We start from the raw sequence: 18,276 nt of genomic DNA, 5'->3' as shown, positions 1-18,276 counted from the left end.
TTGAGTCTGTATTTTTGCTCCTTTTTCTAGAAACAATATCAGTTAGTTTTTTTTACGATGGCTTTGTTAGGGTCAAGAAGAAAAAAAGCCAAAAACAAAAGGAACTTTGAAAATTTCTGAGTTTCAAAAATTCAAAATGTTTGACTATTTGAGATTTCTGAATTCTTTCTAGGAAAAATTTCACTTTCAAAATCAGAATTAGCTTTATTTTGTAAAATTTTAGACTTTTTTGAAAAAAAATTTTATATAAAATATCTGAGACTCACATTTTCTGTGTTTTTGTAGCACACCCAGAAGATTTGCTGTGGGTTTGCTATAAAACCCAGCAAATTTTTAAATTTAAAAAATGGTGGGTTTGAAAACAAACTGGGTTTGCTGGGTTTTCAAACTCAAAATGTAAAAACCCAGACTGAGAAATTTCTAAGCTTCTTTCTAAAAACAAATTCTGACATTAATCTCAAAAGTTTTTCTAGCAAATTTTCAACTTTTGAACCCAGAAACGTCCTTGTTTTTCTGAAAAAATATGAAAAAATATCTGAGATTATTTTCAAATTTTCTGTCTGGTTGTTATTTAGCATTTCAGTCTATTAATTATGTTCTCTCTCTGAATTACTTGTAGAAGTCTGTAAATGTGTTAATAAAGTTATGAACCTTTGTTAGTTTAAGATATTTCTAGATGTCACAAATATAAAAGTCACTCATAAGTCTAGTTATTTTTAATTTTTAGGAACATCTATTTAATTTTTGAATTTAGTAATTTAATATTGTTTATATTCTGCAAACTTAACTCTTCCTAATTAAATTGTTTTAAATTTGTTAGATTGCATCAAGACAAAAGAGAGAAATTTATATCCACTTGTGTTCTTAACCACATGTATTTTATAAAAATGTATATTTTAGAATTTATAATAAACTAAACTTTAAAGTATTTGTTTTTGCCACACTGTTTTACTGCTAAGCATGTTTTATAACATTTTCTGGTGATTCACTGAACCTTTTCCATTTAAATGTGTTTTCTATTTTTATCTTATGTTTTGAATTTTTATTTTTCCACCTATTTGTCATCATTTCCACTTTTCTTTCCTTTTTCATTTTGTTTAATGTCTCGGTTTATTTATTTTGCTTTCTTTTTCTTTCCAATTTTTCCTTTTTCTCTTAATGTTCTCTTTATTTATTAATTTCTCTTTCTTTAGATTTTTTCTTTTTGTTTTAAATTTTATTTTTAGGTTCTACGTTCTTTTACTATGTATCCTTTTAATTTTTATTTTATATTACTTTGGTTCTATTATTTATTTTTGCTTTAATTTAATTTAATGCCTCGGCGGAACACTTCTACGAAGTAACTGTTCCGGGGGGGACAGTTTTAACAGTTGGACCTTCACATGTTTACACGTGAGGTTTCCACATTAGATCCTTGAGTGGCTAATTTATCCTCTTTTCACCATTTTAAACAATTATATTGAAGATATAACGACTTTAAAACAATTATATCATGAGTTCCACAGCACAAAGGTTTAAGGCGGTTTGATGACGAGGAATTATTGTCCTTTAGTCGTTTTTGAGCTGCTAAAGTATCAGCCTGGTCTGTTTCTGTATCAGAGACTGTCGTCTGTGTTATATCCAGTTGCTTGTTTAAAATGGGAAAGCTAAGGAAGAAACACAACTGGAAAGGAAGGCAGCAAAGTGAAACGCAGCAACCAGCAAAGGACGAGAAGACGGATATTGTGGTGGAGCTAAACGGTAGGAGACACCACTGTTATTAAGATGTTTATTTATCCATCCCTTGTTTAAAAAGCAGCGTCCTGACGGATCTATGTGGGTTTGTTGTCATTAGTTGGGGATCGGATGAAAGGTGTAGACGACAGCAACGCTCTGGTCCTTCCAGCCTCCAAACACAAGAAGAAGAAAGAGGAGGAATCTAAAAAGAAGCCTGTGGCCTCCAAAAAACCTCTGACGAAGAAACAGAGAAAGGAGCTTCAAAAAGTCTTGGAGCGCAAAGAGAAAAAAGCTCAGGTGAGACAACAGCAACAACTATGGTAGCAACAATAAAATGTGTATGAAAGCTAAGAAAAAGAGGTGAATATCCTCACAAAATATTACATTTAAAATTATCCAAAAGCAGCTAGACAAACGACAGCTTCTGCACTTAAAAAAACGTCATGGTAAGTCAGATCAACACATTTCTACTAAATATGTACGTGACATTATGAGATAACAGCTTAAAAAAACATTGTTGCACAACTTTACCCATAAAGAGATAGCGGTTCACAAAGTTTAAAATAGTTGTCATTCAGATTCAAAAATATTCCTATCCCTTTAACATTTTTACCGTTTGTGCTTTTACTACAACTACAAAACTTCTTTGTATTTTATGGAGATTTCTCAGGATAAACTATCACAGAGTTTAGTTTAACTAAAGAGTGGAAGAAAAATAATACAAGATTTATTTACACACATTAAAAAATATTAAAATGTGACATTAATTTTTACATGTACCTTATAACTCTGGTATCTTTGAATAAAATCCAGTGCATTTGCATCATTTGTTGTAATTAAGTCAGACTAAATAAATGATGTGTTCTCTGTTTTGTCAGAATAAATGTACCTTTAATAACTGCCTTTTAAGTGAGTATTAAACCTGTGTTTCAATAAATCCACATTTCTGCATTAAAAATATTTTTTTTATACGACTGATGTGACATCCTAATCTTAAATTAGAAAAGTCAGTCTGCGTTTCATTTGGTGAACTAAGCTATTGGAATAAATAACATTTTCAATAATATTCAAATTCACAGACTATAACTCAATACATACTGTTGATTTAATTGCACAGAATTTTATGTTCGGGCGTCAGAGTGACAGTGAGTAAATGCAATACTCACTTCAGAATTTTATTGTAAAAGTACATTGATTTAACATTTAAGATTTCCTACACTGTGTTGATGTATAACATAAAATCTCAATAAGATACCTTAAAAATATGATACGACAAACTGGAGAATGCTTTTGAAAGGCTGAAAATAAAATCTCAAATATTTTTAATGTTTTTGTCTTTGTTGTAAAATGTTTTGTATTAAAAATGTCGTTATGTTAAGGTCTGTTTTCAGGGAGATATACTTTTGTTTTTGTATCTCATCCTGCTGACGTAGTTCTATTAATTTGTCTTCTAGAGGGCAGACATCCTCACCAAACTGGCCGAGGTCCAACTTCCAGAGTCTGAACTGAAGCTTTTGTTCACAACATCCAAACTGGGAACAGGAGACAAGCTTTACCAAACTAAACAGTAAGTTCAAAGGTCATGAGCACCTGAGGTGGAACATGGCCTTCAAAACAGACGCACAACAGTCAGGACTTATTTTATTCACTCCGGAGTCTCTGTTTAATTTTTTATTATAATGCTAATCAATCATTGCTGATGTATTATTTGCAAAATATAGTGTTGAAGCAATCAATTGAATGTATTATGGAGAATTGATTATTGAAATAATCATCAACCAATTTAGTAATTGATTAATTGTTAACTGGAGTATTTATACACTAAAAAGGTCAACTGCTGATAGAACAACACACTCAGAGTAGCAATTTAGTCAAAATATATTCATTTTGCATTTAATAAGATTTAATATTATTTGTATGTTTCCTCACCTGGTTCAAATTCTGTAAGAATATCCGTTAATATATCGGTTAATCAAAAAAAAAAAAAAGATCAGCAGACTGTAATGATGTTAAGTCAAGCAGGAAGGACTGGGCTTTTGATGTTAAAAATAAGCTTTTAGTCGCTGAAGCATTCTTTGTTTCAAATCACCAGAGGAATGCTATGTTATTGCATTTTAAAAATAAAATACTTTTTTTTTAAAATTATTGTTTATTTGTATTTTTAAATGTATTTCTAAAATTGCATAAAATAAACTTAAGTGCTTAAATGAAAAATCTGCAGAATGTGCAAATATTTTATCCAGTTAATCATCAGAATAATCCATTACTAAAATCACTTGGCTTAAAGCTGCAGATGAAACGTTTATAAAAATGTATATTTATTGAAATGATGCCATGTTGAGACAGATAGATGGGACTGTTAGCTGCAGCCGTAGCATAATCCTATCATTGCTGCTTAGTTGTCTTACAATGTTACAGTTTGGGACTTCAGATGCTTTTAGGTACAACTGTCTGAGGAGATAATTTAGATATGAAAAGAAAATCTCAGAAATCTGTAAAATCAGTGCATCAAGAGTCGAATCAAGACAGCAACAGCAGCATGATTGTTTTGTTTCCCTTCAGATCATTGGATGAAGCGAAAGATGGAGGTTCTGGTCCAAAGATCAGCAGTGTGAGTGGGGCAAACAGGAAAAGAAAATGGGAAGAGGATGAGGAGGAAGAGCAACAGAAAGAAGAAAGCAGTGATGAAGATACATCCTCTGATGAGGAGGAAGAGGAACAGGAAGAGGACGATGGAGGGGATAACTCTGTAGAGACAAATGAACATAAGGACGTTGATGAAACCAAACCGGAGGTGAAGCTGGAGCAAAACGTCGCAGATCCAGATACACAGAAGGAGACGGTTCCTAATAAGAAGACGGTGCAAAGCAAGAGGCCATCAGAGCCGGCTGTGTTTATTCCAGTTGACAGATCAGCAGAGGTTCAGGTGAGGAAAATCATACTGTACATATTTATAACACTGTGTTTGTTTCTCTGCTTTGAGCATGTCTCAATCCATTGCTGCAGGAGGCTCGTCTGAAGCTGCCGGTGCTGGCCGAGGAGCAGGTCATCATGGAGGCAGTCAGGGAGAATCCCTGCATTGTCATCTGTGGGGAGACAGGAAGTGGAAAGACAACGCAGGTGCCTCAGTTCCTCTATGAGGCTGGTTATGCCTGGTAGGGTCTCCATTTTATTCCTGCATGGCTCTCTGGACATTGACCCAGAGAACAGCTCATAATGCTGCATCATAAGAGGGTTCTGAGTCACTCTGGAATATGTTATATTATAATAAATATTATATTTTCCACGTTTAGAGAAGCAGGAAAGAACTAAACGACGTGGAGAAATATACGTATTTTTACACTTTGTACCACTGATGTAAACAATTAGATTAATTGTTGATTAATGGTTTATTAGGTTAAAATTTGCTCCAATCGATTAATAACGTCCGCTTAGACCAGAGGTGGGCAACTCCAGGCCTCAAGAGCCGATCTCCTGCAACTTTAAGATGCGTCTCTACTTCAGTTAAATAATGAGGTCATTAGCAGGACTCTGGAGAACTTGACTGCACTTAGGAGGTGATTCAGCTGTTGGATTCAAGCGTGTTGGACCAGGTAGACATCTAAGAGTTGCCGGACACCAGCCCTCGAGGACCAGGATTTCCCACCCCTGGCTTAGACCCTCTTTTGTTGTTAAAGTTTGACCTCCATCCAGCAGAGGGCGCCGCTGGTCGTAGCGGACCCAGTTAATAAAGATGGCGGCTATTCCAGAACGGGGAAGAGAAACGGTGCAAAAAACTCAGGTTTTTAAGAAAATGACCCAATTAGTTGATTGATAAGATCAGTCAACTTTAGATTAACTCATTAATCGGTGACTTTTTTCAGAAACTTTTGTGTCCGTCTCATTGCTTGTACAACTGTCCATTGCTTTCTCTTTCCATCCATCCTATTTCTATTCTTCCATCTGTTTCTTTGTCCTATCTGTCCATCTGCTCACTTTCATTCCTTACAGTTTCTAGATTTTACTGCCTCCATATTTAAAACCTTTGAATTTGGATTTTGTAAAACGTTTTGTGCATTTTAGCTTAAAAGTTGGTTAGACTGTAGAAATTTGTGATTTTGAAATGTAAGGAACTGACTTGGGTAATGTGCCAGTCAGAAAGTTATTTTTATCCTAATTTATTTGTTTCCTCCAGTGGCAGCAGGATAATTGGGATCACAGAGCCGAGGAGAGTCGCAGCGGTCAGCATGTCACACAGAGTGGCCAAAGAGATGAACCTTCCCTCCCAGTAAGTCAAATATTTGACTTGCTTTAGATCCTAAAATATATATGTTTTTGTTTTACTGATAATAATTTATGTCTGTGTGTTTGCTCAGAGTCGTGTCGTACCAGATTCGATATGAAGGCAACGTGACGAGCGACACGAAGATCAAGTTCATGACAGACGGTGTTCTGCTGAAGGAGATCCAGAAGGTTTTATTGTTTTATTGCTTATTTATTTAATGTTTAGTGCTCACAGACGTTTAGAGATAACTTGGAATAATTATACTCTGTGTGTCTCAGTTTAATTTCCTCTGTTCTGTGTTGAACACACATCTGTTTAGCATCACCACAAGGAAAGAACAAAATTAAATTAATATTTGTTGTATTTTCCATTTTTTTGTTTTGCTTTGTAGGATTTTCTGCTTCAGAGATACAGTGTGGTAATCATAGACGAAGCCCATGAACGAAGCGTTTACACGGACATCCTCATCGGCTTGTTGTCCCGCATCGTCCCACTGAGAAACAAGGTGGGAAAAGTTGCTACGCTGGGTTTTTATGTCACTTTTTGTGTTCGTGTGAATCATTTAGAGGAATTAATCATCTTCTCCTGAAGTTTGAAAGTTTGTTTTGATCACATAAGGCCCTGCAGAATTTTATTATTTTTCTCCAAATTGTTTCTCTGCACAGACAGTGTTTGCAGATTCACCTTTCAGATCAATTTGCATCAGGAATCAGTGCAAAAATAAATTAGATGTAGCTGCACAACGTAAAAATTAAAAAAAGCTTTTTCTCCTAGACTTGCTTCATGTTTGTTTTTCTCCATGCCCGTCTGCAGAAAGGAATGCCCATGAAGCTGCTGATCATGTCGGCCACTCTGCGCGTCGAGGACTTCACAGAAAACCAGAAGCTTTTTCAGACGCCGCCTCCCGTCATCAAGGTGGACGCCCGGCAGTTCCCAGTCACCGTCCATTTCAACAAACGAACTCCGTTGGAGGATTACACTGGAGAAGCCTTTCAGAAGACCTGCAAAATCCACCGCATGCTGCCTCCCGGTATGTTTGACTTTCTGTCACTACTTTCAGTGTCTGCGTTGATAATTATGAGTGTCAAAGGGGAAAATCTAATGAAGCTGTCTGTGTCGCTCAGGAGGGATCCTGGTGTTTCTGACGGGTCAGGCTGAGGTCCACAGCCTCTGCAGGAGACTCAGGAAAGCGTTTCCATTCAGGAAGGGCATCACGGCCGCTGGTGAGCGCTCCATCTCAGTAACCATCGATCAGGGAGAAAGTTTATTTCTGTTCTGAATTTACTTGTTTTTTATGTTTAGCTGAAGACGAGGAAGCGGACACAGCCGAGGCAATGAGGAAATTTAAGAAGGCCAAACACAAGAAGAATGTTGTGAGTTTACCTGCAATAAAAACTGAATTTATTTTCTAATGGGTTTGCAAAGATCTACACCTCTCACAGCTAAACATTCCCACCAAACAGTCCCTTTCTAAAAACAATATTTTACCTTATTCATTTGTATCTACAGTAGTTATCTTATTTTGTTTTCACATTTTGTGACATTTCAAAGTATCCAATGTATTTATACTTAAGCCTTTGCAAGAAATATTTAATATTAAATCGGTCAAATTCTCTAAAATGTCTTTTGCTACAATATTAGTTACAGCAGGTTTTGACTACAGCGTTGTTTTGTTAACCTAATTTCATATCACATTTATTTCTATGCAGACTTGCAGTAATGTTTCAGCAATTGAATAAAGTTTGCTTATAGGAAACTTTATCCAGTGGCTGATTAGTACTTTTTAGGCCAATCATTTTAAAAATATTTCCTTTTACAAGCTGATTGGACATGAAGTAAAGCTACATGAAGTTAAGTGTTTTTAACTCTGATTCCAGTCTCTGCCTCGAATCGACCTGGATAACTACTCTGCCCTGCCAGTGGACGAGGGGGACGAGGACAGAGAGGCTGGGATCGGAGACGAGGACGACGGAGGCTCAGACCTCGAGATCGGGGACGATCCAACCGAGTCGGGTAAATTCATCCTCACTGATAGTTTTCAACGGCCAAGCTGAGTGAGGCTTAAATGTGCCATAAAGGAAACCTCTAAAAAATATATATTTTGTTTAAGGAATATTGTTTGGGTGTCTGAAGTTCCTAATTTATTCAGGGATTGAAAAGATCAGTTTAAATTTCCCTCTGAGTTTATTTTTAATGCTGCATCCACATGGTTTTATCTGATTCATTGTAAAAGTAACTTCAACCATTTAAGGTTGACACCTTTTAACACTTTTAGTTCAGAAAAGGGTCACAATGTAATTCTGTTGCATTTTAATCACAATAAATTGTAAAAACGTAAATCCTTTAGATGTTTTATAATTTTTTACAGCTTGTGAGGAAAACTGAAAAATGTGATGTTTTAAGCAGAATGTTGCTCCATGTTTTGTTTTTGTAGAATGTAAGGCTGACCCGTCCAATCCTCTGTTTGTTCTTCCGCTGTATTCCCTCTTGGCTCCTGAGCAGCAAGCTAAGGTAAGATGAATATTTTGGCGACTGTAATGTTCAGAAGTTAGTCCCTGAAGAGAGAAACAGGGCAGTTCTGACATAAAAGTTACAAAATATCTCTTCTAACACAACATTTCCTCCTTTATGTCATCAACTAGCTTAATGACAAACAATATCTAATGACAAAGGCTGCAGCACATGACAATTTCCTGGATCTCCAATAATATTCCGACTTTATTCCACTGTAAAAACAGTCATCATGCTACTGAGGGTGTAGTAATAATCAAGCTGGTTTGCTGAGCTGTTTTCTTGTCTTCTATGCCCTACAATGCATTTGCGCTTTCTACACAGTGTGTATAATTTCTGTTGTTGTGGGGAGGTTTCTGCACCTCTACCATCAGTTTCAGGTGAACTGTGGAGAAGCAAACACTATTAGTTTTATCATATGTTGATGACAACACACACAAAATGTAAAATCTGTGTTCATTAATCAATCCCAGCTGATGCAGGTGTGAAATTAAACTATAAACTGTTTTGGACACTGATCCTCCTTGTTCCATAATTTTGCAGAATTGCGCCGCTCAGTGTGGAAGCACACTGGAGAAATCATTCAGATTTTTTTCTTTTTCAAAATCTCTTTCCTGACTTTCTGGAGTGAAAATAGCATTTTTTTTGATAACCTTCCTTATAGTTTTGGATTCTGTGCAGTTGGACAGATTTTTGGCGATATTTTTCATACTTCGCTACTTCGTCATGATGTGTAACCATAGCGACAGGGTGGTTTACAACAAGGAGCAGCTGATAAACATTGGAAAACCTGAAATGATTTATTTATTTCTAAATTTAAATTGGTCAATGTAAGGCTAGGTCTTTTCTTTAACAGCGTGACAAATATATATTTTGAGTTTGAACTTCAGCTTGGAAAACTCACACCTTCACCCGGGTGCTGCACACCTGTGTGCTCAGGTGTGCAGCACAGGGGGCTATGAATGATACTCCACAACCAAATATGCCCCCTCTTGCCTCTTTTGGACCCCTTAAATCTGCACCCAGGGCCCAGATATGCTGCCACCACAGCAAAAGACCTTTTCGAGACACTTAGCGTAATTCTAGGAGAAGCTTCTCTGACAAATGAAGTCTGTTTTCATGCCTACAGGTGTTCAGGCCTCCTCCACCTGGCACTCGTCTCTGTGTCATAGCCACCAACGTCGCCGAGACATCTTTGACCATTTCTGGCATCAAATATGTTGTCGACTGTGGCCGGGTTAAGAAGCGTTACTACGACAGAGTGACGGGCGTGTCATCCTTCAAAGTCTCATGGACCTCTCAGGCCTCAGCCAATCAGAGGGCAGGCAGAGCCGGACGAACGGAGGCTGGACATTGTTACAGGTCAGAACTGTTTGACACTGTTGACCTGGTGGTGTGTCGACTTTAGGGATTCAAACAATGAGTTGACTCAAGATTGATTGTTAATTAATGGTTCATTAGATTAAACTTTGTTACAGTCGATTAACTAATAATATCTGCTTAGACCTGAGTTTTTGCCAAAGTTTTTCAGGCACAGTACTACCTAACTTGAAATTACCTTCGTGATAACACAACATCTTGATATATACAACTTGAAATTAAAGTATTAGTCTGTTTACCCATTGTCTTTGTTCCTCCTAAAGGGAAGGGTGGTGCTGTTTTGTGAAAGTGACTGGCCAGATAAAACCACAAACTACTACTTGGTGCATTTTGAGTTATTTACAGATTCTGAAAGTATGTACTCTACGTTTTATACATATTTTACACATGGAAATCGACTAGGTGTTTTACTACAAGTGTTGTCTGCATTAATAACATTTTGACAAACACTTGATTTGTAATTTAAAAGTGTAATAAAAGAAAATAGACTTGATTACGTTAGCAAAAACAAACATTTTCTTTCAGGCAGCACATATCCTAGCATAAATAGTTTTATTTTTGGTGTTAAGATGCAGTTAGTCAGTGTGGGGTGCAGCTTTGTTCACTGCCTTGTCACCGGTATATCGCATTCAGCACAGCATGTCGCATGCTATGTATCATAATAGTGTTCAAAAACAAAAGTTCTGCAACTCACCCAGAGTTCCACTGGTATTTTCAGGCTTTCTTTTCAAAGACCTTTTATTTAAACACAATTTATCCTTTTATTTAAACACAATCCTTTGGTGTTGTGTTTAAACAACACCAATCCAACTAAACACAGTTAGCCAACTGTAACAGCATCGCACAGTTGGCTAACTTACTTTTGCATAGCTCACGTCACGGAAAATATATTAAATGGATTATTTACATGCATTACCTTATTGTTGTACTTTGGCCGCCATCCAGCAGAGGGCGCCGCTGGTCATCCTTAAGCGGAGCCAGTTGATAATTAAAGATGACGGCGATATATCATAATGGGAAAGAAAAACTGTCTAAACAGAATCCGATGCAAAATCGGACGCAAAATGTACTTTAAGCGCATCTGTTTTCAAATATAAACACTCGACAAGCTCCTAAGTTATCGCCGTAATAGCGCTCATTCAGCCGAGTTGCATTACGAAGTAACGACAACTTCTCACTCAGGGTAATTATACTGATGTGCTACGAAGGTGAGATAACGCAGAGAAATTGTAACAATGGAAAAAACATGGTGTTGATTTTGAGGACTGTTAAAGCACGTAATGGAGCAAAGTTTTAGCATTCCTTCAAGAGAAACCAATGGCTATTTCTGCATAAACAGAAGTAGCCTTAATGTTTCATGCGGGCCTTAGTGTTTCACATTTTTTTCTTCTTTTCATCTTGTGTATTTCCACTTAACAACCTAGAGGGTTCTTGCTTTGTTATAGTTCATATATGTCTAAGTTTATATATAATATGTGTGGAAAACACAATTTTCTCTTTATTCAGTCAGCATTTAATACAGCGGACACAAAACAATATTAAAATGTAAATTTTTAAAATTTTATTTACCCCTCTATGTTGTCAAAATATGGTCCTCCAGATAGAAGAGAATACTCAGGTTTTTAAGAAAATTAATTGTTAGTCTATGAATGAGATCAGTCCACTTTAGATTAACTCATTAATTGATAACTTGTTTCTCTGGTGTATTTTATCTATTATTTTAATTTTTTTTTCTTGGTTCTATAACACAGGTTGTATTCCTCTGCGGTTTTTGGAGACTTCAGTCAGTTTTCTGAGGCAGAGATCACTCGCCGCCCGGTAGAGGATCTGGTTTTGCAGATGAAGGACCTCAACATCGAGAAGGTCTGTAAGGAGACAAATAATGTTTTAAAGTGAAAAAATAGAGAAAAGCAGAAAACGGGATATTTTTAATTTCTGGTTTTGCAGGTGGTTAATTTTCCTTTTCCCACACCTCCGTCCACCGAGGCTCTGATCGCTGCAGAGGAGTTGCTGGTTTCACTGGGAGCTCTGGAAGAGCCGCCCCGCTCTGGAAGGTAGCTGTGCTGTTTTTACATCTTTAAATGCATTGGAAAAAAAACTTTGCATTTTATTTGTTTTGATTATTTCTTTAAATTTTTGTCATGCAGTTCAAGTCTAGTTTATTTAAATTTAAAAATATAATTTATTATTTAAATATATTTTGTGTAGTCAACGGGTTATTTTCTTTTAACTTTAATTGCTTTAAAAGTTAGTTATGTTGCTATTGACGGTTGGTGGTTACAATAGCAACCAGTAAAAGTCAGCTCCTCCTCTATTGTTCCTGATTTTAATGGCAGCATAACAAGCAGAAAAAAGACCAGGGCAAAAACAAATTAGTAAATTAAATTATGTAGAATATTGTGTTTTGTGTTCAGTTTTAGTTTTTTATCTTGTTTGTCAGTAAGATTGTTTCCTTTCTTTTTTTTTTTTTTTTTTTTACAGTGTCCACTGATCATTGGACTAAAAGTTGGTTTTATTAGATTTGTGCTCAAAAGATTTATTTTCTACAATATTTTTGAGATTTCTTCTTGTATACTTACTTGTAAAAGTCTTCATATCCCTTGATATTTAAAAATATTTTGTTACAACTACAACTCTGAGCTCTTTTGGAGTATGTCTGGACAAAAAAATAAGTCTATAAATGTAAAACTGGTGGCAGTTTTACATTTATAGACTTATTTTTTTGTCCATTTTTTATTGTTAAAACCCTTTATTCTTTAAGTTTGAGGTCGAGACGTGTCTGAATGCAAAAGAGTTCAAGGGGTCTGAATCCTTGAGCAAAGTTTTGTCCGTATACAAATACCCAAGTTAACTATTAGTTAATGTTTTACAAGGATAAAAGACTTGCAGCGAGCGAAGTTGAGCTGTCCCATCACCTCGCTGGGCAGAGCGATGGCTTCGTTCCCCGTGGCGCCACGTTATGCAAAGATGTTGGCGCTTGGGAAGCAGCAGGACTGTTTGCCGTACATCATCGCCGTGGTTTCAGCCATGACTGTCCGGGAAATCTTTGAGGACTTTGACAGGTGTGCACATTCATACTAATCATCGTTTATATTTAATTGTATTAGAAAACTAGAAAAAAGGCATCCAGTGCAAGATCGAATATTGTAATATAACACTACACATTAATATTTGTTTGTCATGCACATAGAAAACTACAGCTGATTTATCGCTTGTTGTTTTCTCATCTCTCCTCAGACCTGCTCGTAGTGACGATGAGAGCTCCAACCTTACCCAGCGTCGAGCTCGACTGGCCCAGATGAGGCGCTTGTGGGCGGGGCAAGGAGCTTCACTCCTGCTGGGGGATCTCATGGTCATGCTGGGTGAGAATACTGAAGAGACAAAAACATTAATTTAGCCTCGCCATGGCCTTCCTATGCAATTCCACTTCATTCTAATCTCCCTTCTAATGGGATTTCTCCCATTCACATGGATTACTCTGGTAGAATTTCTGTGCAGAAAAACGATGATGTCTTTTTCATGCACTGTTTCATAATTAAAGTCTGCCTGTAGTTTTAGCAGTGGCAGCGGTGGATGTGAACGGTCACGCTTCTAAATATTGAATTAACATGAACAGCCATCTTGCTCGGCTCGGCTCTTCTCTCCTTGCAGCGGCGATTGGTTGTTTATAGTGCAGGCAATTTCTGATAAGCTCCATAACGTCGTACTGACACATTACATACATCACGACTAAACGTTAGCAATTGGGCAAGATTTTAAATTTCAACAGAGCTCACGCCTCCAGGAAGTAATCGTTGCTCAGTAGCTGAGAGTCCAGGCCTTCTGGACGAAGCAAAGAGTGTAAAACAAGGCTCTGGTTGTTACCAGGCCAGTAGTGAGCTGGACGATATGGCTGAAAAAAAAAATTGTAGTAGTTTATCAATATGTATTGGTTAGTTTTTGTTTAAAATATTGACTTCTTCTAAAATAGTGATGTGACCTTTTCTGTTTTATCCAGTTTTCACTCTAAGCTGTTATTTTTAAGCAGTTATGAGGCACAGTGGCAAAACCTTAAACTGTTAAACTGTTGTTGCTCGGTAACCACAAGTTACTCCACAGGTTGTTGCTAGGTAACCAAAGAAGTAAGTAAGTAAGTAAGTAAGTTGATTCCACCAACTTTGCAAGAGAGGCTGAGCAGCTAAAGTCTTTCCTCTGCCTACATCCCCCAGAATGCTGTACGGTTCTGGGTCAGAGTTCAGTGGAATTATTGAACATTCTATCAGGCGTATTTTCTATCAATATTAGTATTTTCTATCAATATTATTCACAATATTTATTGCTTATTGACCAGCCCTCTGCTATTCTACGGCCAATGTTACCTTCTTTATTTGGCCACAGAAACGTAGGACCTCCACATGTTACTAAGTCTTACTGTAGTTCTGCCTGCGCCTGACTGCAGGTGCTGTTGGTGCGTGTGAGTTTGCTGGCTGTACTCCCAAGTTCTGTGAGGAAAATGGACTGAGATTCAAAGCAGTGGTGGAGATCAGGAGGCTCAGAGGTCAACTTACCAACGCAGGTGCAGAAACACACTTTTCCTCACATACATGCAAAAATAACATAAACCTGCAGCAGAAACTGAGCCAGAAATCCCTGATTTCTCCCTCCTTGCAGTGAACGCAGTGTGTCCGGAGGTGGGCGTATTTGTGGATCCTAAGATGACTCCACCCACTGAACATCAGGTGGTTTGCCTACGGCAGATTGTTCTGGCCGGACTGGGAGACCACCTGGCGAGACGTGTCCAAGCTGAAGACATGCTGGACCCGAAGTGGAAGAATGCATACAAGGTGAGCAGATCCTGCAGCTTGGATTGTGATAGAGTTTTGTCATGTTATTTTCTTCATTTTGTCACTTTTATCTGTTTTTCTTCTATGCAGACTCCTCTGATGGATGATCCGGTGTTCATTCATCCAAATTCTGCTTTGTTCAAAAAGCTGCCAGAGTTTGTGGTCTATCAGGAGATCATGGAGACTTCCAAAATGTACATGAGAGGTAAAGAAACACCACAGGGCTGAAACCCAAACATTTGGGATAAGTTGGTTTTTAAGTTTCAAATGTTCCACTGAATCTGGACAGATTCAGTAGTTTAAAGATCTGGTTAAGTATGAAAAAGAAAACAGGGTTAGACAAATGATTTATGTTTCTAATCTCAGTTTTCTCAGTTAGAAAATAAGCATTTTATTGCCTAAAATGGGAAAAATAGTGTTTCTTTAGTGAAACAGGTGAAGCAAAAGTTGCAACTTGAGCTTTAGATAAAACATAAAACAGTGGTGTTTTTATTTTGAATGCAAAATGTATATATTTTTTGCATAGTTTGGCTTAATTACTGCGCATATATGTATGTCTGTTTTGTTTATTTTGTATATTTAAAATGTCTTCCAATTTAAGTGTTAAATGTTCATTAGGATTTAAAGTTTATTGATCTTTGAGGATCTGTAATTGCATTACCGTTATATTATTTGAAAATGATCTTAAAACACCAATATTATTATTTATTGGAATAAATTCTGGGTCAATTTATCATCCAGCACAATTTGTTATTGCGACAGGCCTATGAATATGTTGGGTGTTTTTAAAGTCTGTGTACTCCAGTTAACATTGATTAATCAATTGCTAAATTATTTTAATAATCGACTCGTCAGGATTAATCTGATTAATCGTTTCAGCCTGAGTAGAAACTGTTCAGAGGGAACATCTTTTATCTCATAACATCATCTGAGAACATTTTTCCTGTCAGGTGTTTCAGCAGTAGAAGCAGACTGGGTCCCTCAGCTCCTTCCTCAGTACTGCCACTTCGGCCCTCCTCTGGACTCACCGGCGCCGTGGTTCTGCTCCTCCGCCGGCACCATCAGATGCCACAGATCAAGCACATTCTGTAAGTAAATTTGCAGCATAGCAGCAAATGTTAGCATCTTCTTGAGCTTTCATTCATTTCCTGTGTGTGTCCTTCAGTCCGAGTGGGTTGGCAGCTGCCGGCAGTGGAGACGGAGTATCCTGAAGGTTTGGAGCGCTACAAGCTGTTTGCCAGGTTTCTTCTGGAGGGACAGGTACTGCTGCGTCTCGATTCATTTTATCTGCTTTACACCAAATCCGTCTAAAATATGAACTACATGTCATCGCTGTAAGCCAAAATCTTGCATGTCAAAAAGAAAAAAACTTTTCAGCCATTAAGGAAATGTTTTTCTAGTAAAAGTAAATTTATACTTGTTAGTTTATTTATTAGGATCCCCATTAGTTTCCACCAAAGTGCTTAATAATCTTTCCGGGGTCCAGTTGATGAAATACAAAAATATTCGTAAGTTAACATATAATATGCACACAAGTAGTCAGACATGTTACAAATTACAAACAGAAACCTGGGTCTAATAAATAAGGCTTATATGTTTTTTTAAAACAAATTGTGCTTTTTAAATCTCTGATGGTCTTATGTAATTTATTTGTCAAAGTCAAAAGCTGTTTTTGAAGCTTTTCAATTGATTTTTATTAATGAAACCACAGACGGATGTGAAAGAGGAACACTGAAGTTTTTTTTAATGCATAGAAATAAAGATACAGTGAAAGTATTTTATCTTTATTCTCCCATCCTTCTGTCTCCTCATGGTTTTCAGCTTAAAATAACATTAGAAGAAATAAACATCTTCAGTATTACACTTGATTAAGAATGAAGCTCTCCTATTCAAGTAACAACCTGAACAAACATTTACTTTTTGTGTTTAACAGGTTTGTCCCAAGCTAAAGAAAAACACGGGCCACCTTCTGTCAAACCCTTGCATCATGATGAAAACTTGGGCAAAGTAAGTCTTTCCTCACACATGGGATTATTTTTAATACCTGAGTATGTACAATAGGCAAAACTATAGTGATTAGCTTGTTTTAGTTATAGGGTTAAAAAAAGCAACTAGAGCCACTCTGCTGTCGGATCAATTTAATTTCAAAAGCACTTACTAGGTGAAGACTTTTTAATTTATTTTAATATCACATTTAACTCCGTTTGCAATTGTTTTAGTAAAAGTTAGAATGTTGTTGAATATTTTTATTTGCACTGATAAAAAATCATTTCATGTTAATATATTAGAAACAACAAAGGTCTGAACAGTGAAATGACACAGAGTCTGGCTGCTGAAATCAGTAGATCCTTTAGTTGAAGGGGTTTGAGAGAGTTTTCTCATGCACTCTAGAAAAGTCTGAGATTTGTTTAAGAGTTAACAGAGTCAAATATTGGCTTTTTAAACTTTTTCCACATCCCATTATTTAAATATTTCATTCATGCGTCCATGCATTTTTTAGAAATTACCTGAACACGTTAGACTCAAAAGGTTTGAACTTTTGAGAAATAATCCTGTGTGGAAGATACAATGTATATATTTCACACCCGAATGTATACTCTTATTTGCTCTTACTGTTGCATCTTTGCTTTCTTAAGACTCCAGCCCAGGACGGAGGCTATACTGGGACCACTGGTTTCAAGAAGGGTTGACAGCAGAGATGCTCTCCACTCTATCTGGAAGACTGAAGATAAATGTGAGGAATTAATGTGGCTTGTTGTTTTTCTCTGATTTGATTGTTATAAATCTGTTTTGTAATTTTTGTTCTCCTCGCTGCAGTTCTGTTGTCTGCATACTGCCAGTGGTTACCTGAGGCCACACACCAGGAGGTCGCCAAACTCTGGCCTCCGATTTAAATGCCAGAGTCAGAGCAGAAATGAGAGATGAACTTCTGACCAGAGAGACTGAGAATCCTGGCCCACCCCCAAAAAACAATTTGGGTCGTTTTTTTAAAACTTTTTTATTCTCTACCTACAACAGCACCACATCTACTTTTCTCAGCTTTGTGTTGTATATATAAAGTTTCAGTTTTGTAGGAAGGAATATCATTTTTCCAGTTCTGTACTGACTTTTTCAGTGTGTTTGCTGCTGTAAAAAAAAACTTGTACTGGTCTTCATAAGACTTTATAAAACATTTGATGTGACAAAGGCTACTGTGAGATTTATTTCTATTTTATATTATTTGAATTGTACATAAAGTATTTTTATTGCCACAATACCATATTTTTTTTATTTATTAATTGCATATACTGTATATATCGCTACTTTTTAGAAGTTACAAATATGTTAATGATTTTTTAAAGTTATTCTGTAATTGCGCTGTTGAAGTTAGTTCTGATTTGTTTTTTATTATTTTTTTGATTCATGAATTACTTTTTTGGAGTTAATCCCTCTGGTTTTTGGATTTTGTGCAGGTGGAATTATTTTTGATGTTTGTATTTGTTTTTATTGTGTGTAGCCATGGCAATAGTTTTGTTTTATTTTTACAACCCAGACTAGCATCTCAAAAGCTCAAATAATACCAGATCTATGGCCTCTAATCCC

At 36.6% G+C, this 18,276-nt stretch overlaps 1 protein-coding gene across 1 annotated transcript; it reads left to right on the top strand.

Moving 5' to 3' along the window:
• Positions 1–1,329: 1,329 nt before the first annotated feature.
• On the top strand, positions 1,330–17,881 carry dhx37 (DEAH (Asp-Glu-Ala-His) box polypeptide 37). The gene is made up of 26 exons (XM_028034662.1): positions 1,330–1,740; positions 1,835–2,013; positions 3,171–3,283; positions 4,279–4,642; positions 4,723–4,871; positions 5,891–5,983; positions 6,072–6,168; positions 6,372–6,485; positions 6,794–7,010; positions 7,105–7,203; positions 7,283–7,353; positions 7,858–7,993; positions 8,415–8,491; positions 9,621–9,853; positions 11,623–11,734; positions 11,819–11,925; positions 12,745–12,933; positions 13,109–13,233; positions 14,310–14,426; positions 14,522–14,694; positions 14,785–14,899; positions 15,645–15,782; positions 15,860–15,954; positions 16,628–16,701; positions 17,331–17,428; positions 17,512–17,881. Exons 1-26 carry the CDS (start codon positions 1,638–1,640, stop codon positions 17,586–17,588), a joined length of 3,465 nt encoding a protein of 1,154 aa, XP_027890463.1. The 5' UTR covers positions 1,330–1,637; the 3' UTR covers positions 17,589–17,881.
• Positions 17,882–18,276: the final 395 nt, after the last annotated feature.

This window comes from Xiphophorus couchianus, chromosome 12 (genome assembly GCF_001444195.1).
Source record: "Xiphophorus couchianus chromosome 12, X_couchianus-1.0, whole genome shotgun sequence".
Classification (NCBI taxonomy): Eukaryota; Metazoa; Chordata; class Actinopteri; order Cyprinodontiformes; family Poeciliidae; genus Xiphophorus; species Xiphophorus couchianus.
The sequence above is the reverse complement of the archived record's forward strand: the minus strand, read 5'-3'. Positions and strand labels throughout refer to the sequence as shown.

Excerpts from the sequence above, each read along its gene's own strand:
- dhx37 (XM_028034662.1), top strand. The coding sequence starts at position 1,638 with ATGGGAAAGCTAAGGAAGAAACACAACTGGAAAGGAAGGCAGCAAAGT. Across the intron at positions 7,354-7,857 it reads CCAAACACAAGAAGAATGTT|TCTCTGCCTCGAATCGACCT; the intron begins GTGAGTTTACCT and ends CTCTGATTCCAG. Across the intron at positions 7,994-8,414 it reads GGACGATCCAACCGAGTCGG|AATGTAAGGCTGACCCGTCC; the intron begins GTAAATTCATCC and ends TTGTTTTTGTAG.